This window comes from Canis lupus, chromosome X (genome assembly GCF_003254725.2).
Source record: "Canis lupus dingo isolate Sandy chromosome X, ASM325472v2, whole genome shotgun sequence".
Classification (NCBI taxonomy): Eukaryota; Metazoa; Chordata; class Mammalia; order Carnivora; family Canidae; genus Canis; species Canis lupus.
The window spans coordinates 22,892,936-22,898,495 of NC_064281.1; the positions used below are offsets into that span (position 1 = coordinate 22,892,936).

The 5,560-nt window shown below is 42.2% G+C and overlaps 1 protein-coding gene across 1 annotated transcript; it reads left to right on the forward strand.

The window, feature by feature from the left end:
• Positions 1-2,200: 2,200 nt before the first annotated feature.
• On the forward strand, positions 2,201-5,302 carry LOC112654511 (DDB1- and CUL4-associated factor 8-like). Its single transcript, XM_035712278.2, has 2 exons — positions 2,201-2,245; positions 2,321-5,302. The coding sequence occupies exons 1-2, from the start codon at positions 2,201-2,203 to the stop codon at positions 4,307-4,309; spliced, it is 2,034 nt and encodes a 677-aa protein (XP_035568171.1). The 3' UTR covers positions 4,310-5,302.
• The last annotated feature ends 258 nt before the right edge of the window (positions 5,303-5,560 follow it).

Below are 5,560 nucleotides of genomic sequence, written 5' to 3' on the forward strand. Positions count from 1 at the left end.
AATACATAGTCAAAGTTCGCTTAATGAGCATAGAAAAAAAGTCAGATGAATACAATAGCATCAGGTTAAAATGACCTGATTCAACCTCTAACACTGGAACTGTTCCTTGCAACAATACAAGGCATTTCCAAAACAAGTTAATAAGGTTTCCTCCCCTGGCCATTGCCAGGATGGGCATACTAGGGTTTGATGCTCTAGTTTTCCTGTTTTTGTGCTCCACGGCCAAGCAAGACCCCTTGCTTATCTCTTTAAAAAAACCTACTATGCAATACATCATACTTAGAAATACATCACACTTAGAAAAGGGCATATAAATGTATATGCCAGGAAATAAATAGTATATGTGCTGCCGAAGCGAGCGCATGTGCTGCCGAAGCGAGCACTGCCAGGCAATAAATAATAAAAAAAAGAATAACAACATACCTATATTTGGGGCAAGACATAAATATTACCAAGAATTTTTTAATTTTTTTCATTTATTTATGATAGTCACAGAGAGAGAGAGAGAGAGAGAGAGAGGCAGAGACACAGGCAGAGGGAGAAGCAGGCTCCATGCACCCGGAGCCCGACGTGGGATTCGATCCCGGGTCTCCAGGATCGGGCCCTGGGCCAAAGGCAGGTGCCAAACCGCTGCACCACCCAGGGATCCCTACCAAAAATTTTTGAAGCTCCCTCTCTACCAGATTTTAACTTCCTCCCTCCTGTAAAGGTAATGATTAATCTGAAGTTTGAGTTAATTATTTCCTTGCCTTTTAAAATCGTTTTATTCAAAGGGTTGCAGAAGGGGAGGTGGGTGGGGGGATGGGGTAACCGGGGTTTGGGTAATGAGGAGGGTACTTGATGGGATGAGCACTGGGTGTTATACTAGATGTTGACAAATTGAATTTAAATTAAAAATGTACACTGAGGAGGGCACTTGACGGGATGGGCACTGGGTGTTATACTATATGTTGGCAAATCGAACTTCAAAAAAATATTTTTAAGATGTAAAAAAAAAATAAAAGTTTTGTTAACATGAAAACTATAAAGATCTGCACAAAAATGAAATTACTGACTATTCTTTCACTTGTGTTTCCATTCACCATTCTGTTTTTAAGATTCATCCATGTTGATGTATTTAATTCATTAATCCTCATTTTTGTATATTATTCCATTATAAGGAAGATATACTGATTTATTTATGCACCTTACTCTTGATGGGCTTTCAGGTGGTTCTCAGGTTGTTGTGCTACTCTTTACAAATGGCTGTGAATATTCTTTTATGTGTCCTTCCATTACTACCACCTTGGAACCATTCTCTTTCTTTAGAAGACTTTATACTTCTATGTTTAATCAATTTTGCATTGATCTTGCAATTGCTCTGAGGGAACTCTTGTTTTCCTCATTCCAGCATTCTTAGCAGTTTAAAGTAGCCCTTCAAAAATTTACTGACATTACCTTAGATAATTCACTTGGAGAATCTCTGAACTTAACGGAGCAGTGCCAATTAATTGTCTCTGAAGAGTTTTCTTTCCTAAAAGGCCCACAAGAAGCCTCTGAAATATTTTGGGAGATATTTAAAATATTTTGATAGTTCTATGACATCACAAAAGAAAGCTTTCTTTCATTAAATTGTGTTGATGTTCCCTAAGTATCCTAAATTGAATTAACCCCTGTGGTAGAAAAAGAAAAAGGCTGTACTTCTATCTCAAATTGGTGAAGCAGTGACTAATTTCAAGGTCTATTTTAAATTGACCAGTTGATTTCAGCCTTGATTACACTGAGGAACTAAATTACTCTTCTCACTAAGAAAGTGTGCCAGATGTAACAAATAAATGTACAGGACACACGGTTACATTTGCATGTTAGATAAAAAAGGAGTATTTTTTGGTAGAAGTATGTCCAACTCAATATTAGGGATCTACTCATACTAAAAAGTATTGTTTAAATCTAAAATGCAATTAGCTAGGCAATGTGTATTTTATTTATGACATCTCTACCATCAAGGTTTCCCTAAGGTATCTGATTTCCTTAAGATATTTTTTAGATATCATAAACTCACTAGCTGTGGGGACCTCAGCAATCTTTCATTGTGTTTGCGTATCCATTTCGTACTGTACAGTACCTTCAAGCGAAGCACCGAGAGTCTCCGATAACAGTTCTGCCCAAGAAGTATCAACTTTTGCTGATGGTTCTCTAAGAATGTTTTCCAAAGTGCAACATGTTCCCATCTTCAAAAGAACAGAATGTACAGCGGCCAACAAGTGTAAGACAGATCCGGGGTGGGGCTGAGCGCCTGGAAAAGTCTGAGCAGTGCTGAGATACCGCGAGATGCTAGAAGGGACAAAGTCTTGTGAACCTCACCAGCTCCCATACTTCCAATTGCCTCAGCCGGCTGAGCACCCCTTCCATTTTCCTCCCGCGTTGGCGTCTTGCCGCTTGCCCCAGCCAATTTTCTCTGGACTGTCCGGAGCCCGGCCAGGCCCGCTCTCCTCCCCAGACTTCTGGGGGCTTTTTCCCACTCTCGACCGGCTACAGGAAGCATCATTTTAAAATGTCTGACAACGAGAGCAGCGCAGATAGCCCACAAAGAAGCCTGCTGAATAGCCCCGAGGAGCAGTCCGAAATGGACGCCAGGAGAGAGACATCTTCAGACACGGAGCTGAGCTTGAATTTGCCCGGAGATGGCGGCATCCTCAGCCAGGTCGGCCCAGAAGACGAAGGCACAGACGCAGACGTTTCGGGTGAATACATCAACTTTGAAGGCACGGAAGATTCTGACCAATTCTTCGTCTGTGAGGAAAACCTGTCCCCTTACCGCCCAGAAGGAGAGGAGGCGCGAGGCGCGGAAGCGGAGGAGAGAGGAGCGGCAGAAGAACAGCCGCAGGTACAGTGCAATGAGGCTAATTATGATCAGTATTTATCAGATGAGGATCGGGCCCTGGAGGAGTGGGTGACCTCCGAAACATCTACCCTGCCCCGCCCTCGCTGGCAAATCGTTTCCGCTCTTCGAGAGCGGCAGCTGGGTTCCAGTGCCCGCTTCGTATATGAGGCCTGTGGGGCAAGGCTGTTTGTGCAGCGTTTCCACCTGCTCCATGAGCTTGAAGGCCACCATGGTTGTGTCAATACTGTGCACTTTAATCAGCGTGGCACCTGGCTGGCCAGTAGCAGCGACGACCTTAAAGTGATAGTGTGGGACTGGGTGCGTAAGCACCCAGTACTGGAGTTTATGAGTGGCCACAAAAATAATGTCTTTCAAGCCAAGTTCCTTCCCAATTGTGGTGATTCCACCTTGGCGATGTGTGCCCGTGATGGGCAGGTACGCATAGCGGAGCTATCTGCTATACCACACTGTAAGAATACTAAGCGCGTGGCCCAGCATAGGGGAGCCTCCCACAAGCTGGCTCTGGAGCCAGACTCCCCTTTTAAGTTCCTAACTTCGGGCGAAGACGCAGTTGTTTTCGCCATTGACCTCAGACAAGGCCGGCCAGCTTCCAGAGTGGTGGTAACCAAAGAGAGGGAGAAGAAAGTGGGGCTGTATACAATCCATGTGAATCCTGCCAATACTTACCAGTTTGCAGTGGGAGGAAGAGATCAGTTCGTAAGAATTTATGACCAGAGGAAGATTGATGAGAATGAGAATAATGGGGTACTCAAAAAATTCTGTCCCCATCACCTAGTCAATTGTGAGTCCAAAGCAAACATCACCTGCCTGGTGTACAGCCATGATGGCACAGAGCTCCTGGCCAGTTATAATGATGAAGATATTTATCTCTTCAACTCCTCTGATGGAGATGGAGCCCAGTATGTTAAGAAATACAAGGGGCACAGAAATAATGCCACGATCAAAGGCGTCAATTTCTATGGCCCCAGAAGTGAGTTTGTGGTGAGTGGCAGTGATTGTGGCCACATCTTCCTCTGGGAAAAATCATCCTGCCAGATCGTTCAGTTCATGGAGGGGGACAAGGGAGGCACCATAAACTGTCTTGAACCCCATCCTTACCTACCTGTGATGGCGACCAGTGGCCTTGATCATAATGCCAAGATCTGGGCACCCACAGCTGAAGCTACCACTGAGCTGACTGGGTTAAAGAATATGATTAAGAGAAACAAGCAAGAACGGGATGAAGATCGCATGCACCACACCGACCTTTTTGACAGCCACATGCTTTGGTTCCTGATGCGTCACCTAACACAGAGAGGTCATCACCAGCGCCAGAGAGCTCCTGGAGTTGGAGTCATGGATGCAGAGTCCGATGAGTCTTCCACTACTTCCAGTTCATCTGAGGAGGAAGAGAACCAAGACCATGTGCAGTGCCTACCGTCCTGAATGCCTCATCCCTGTTCCAGCTAGCTGTCACTTCAGTAGGCTGGACTTTAAGTTTAAAATTCAGTTTAACTAATAAGTTTGTTTTTGTCTTCTATCTAGTTTCCATAATAAAAACTATCTCTTCCATCTCTTTACTCTCCCTTCTTTTACATTCTTCCTCTCCCATTCCTTTCCTCTCCCTTGGTTTCTTTACTCCTCTCTCTTTACCCATTATATCTCTGTAAGACAATATGTAAGGTTTTTTAATTTGGTGTTTTTTTTTTTTTTAACCTCTTTTCATTTATTTTCCATAGGGGGAAAAAATCCCATTTTCCTATGGCTCAGCTCTTATAGCTGACTTCTAAAGGTTTCTAGTTCTGGTGAAAAAAAATTAATAGCCTTATTGAATCTTTCTTTTCATTTCTGACACCCTGAAAACTATCACCTTTTTTTCATCTTTAGCAGTTTAAAGTTAATTTCTCTAATTGACTTGAAAATTTCAGAAATGTGTTTATTCTTTAAAAGTAAAGTAAAATAAAGCAAACCATGGTCTTGTTCCTTGAATGCGGACACTTGGCCATACACACACACCCACGCACACACACACAGACTCTCTCTCACTGCCTCTCAAAAGGAAAAGAAGGGAAGGGGTGCATAATACCAACAGGATAATTCATGCTTCTTGAATAATTAGAGATTGTTGACATTTTCTGAATCCGTATATTAATATTGATTAATTTGAGCAGACAGAGACTGGTAAAAATTAAACCACTCTCAATTCTCTTGAAGTTTCATGGCAAGAACTCACAGGACTGCCTTCCAGGAAGTCCTCTTGGGACAACCATCAGGGATATAGGAATTCCTAATATTTGAGAATATATATTTGAACTGACTTTAAGAATGACTTAGTGTTGCAATAAAGAGTTGTTTATCCTTCTAGATAACTGATACCATTGGAAAAAATTCCCATTAGACATCCATGTATTGCTAAAAATTCTCTTCACCTGCTTATAAAAGGTTAAATTAGTTTTAAAAAAAACTTTGTTTTAAACCGTATTTAATGTAAATTTTGTGTGCTGGATGTTCAATTCGTGTACAAAAATAATACTCATTTTTGTTTTATACCTGTCACTTGTGTAAGTGAATGCAAAGGACTTCCCTTACTCCAATACCCCTGCTTTCCTTTGATAATACTCCTTAAAGTGGATATTATCTCTAGCACCTTGAGAGCAAGTTGAGACATTTACATAATGAAATTAGGCTTTGGAATGG

Bases quoted from the DNA above. Each gene is read 5' to 3' on its own strand.
- LOC112654511 (XM_035712278.2), top strand. From the start codon at position 2,201: ATGTTCCCATCTTCAAAAGAACAGAATGTACAGCGGCCAACAAGT. The intron at 2,246-2,320 runs GTAAGACAGATC...AGATGCTAGAAG, and splicing joins ATGTACAGCGGCCAACAAGT to GGACAAAGTCTTGTGAACCT.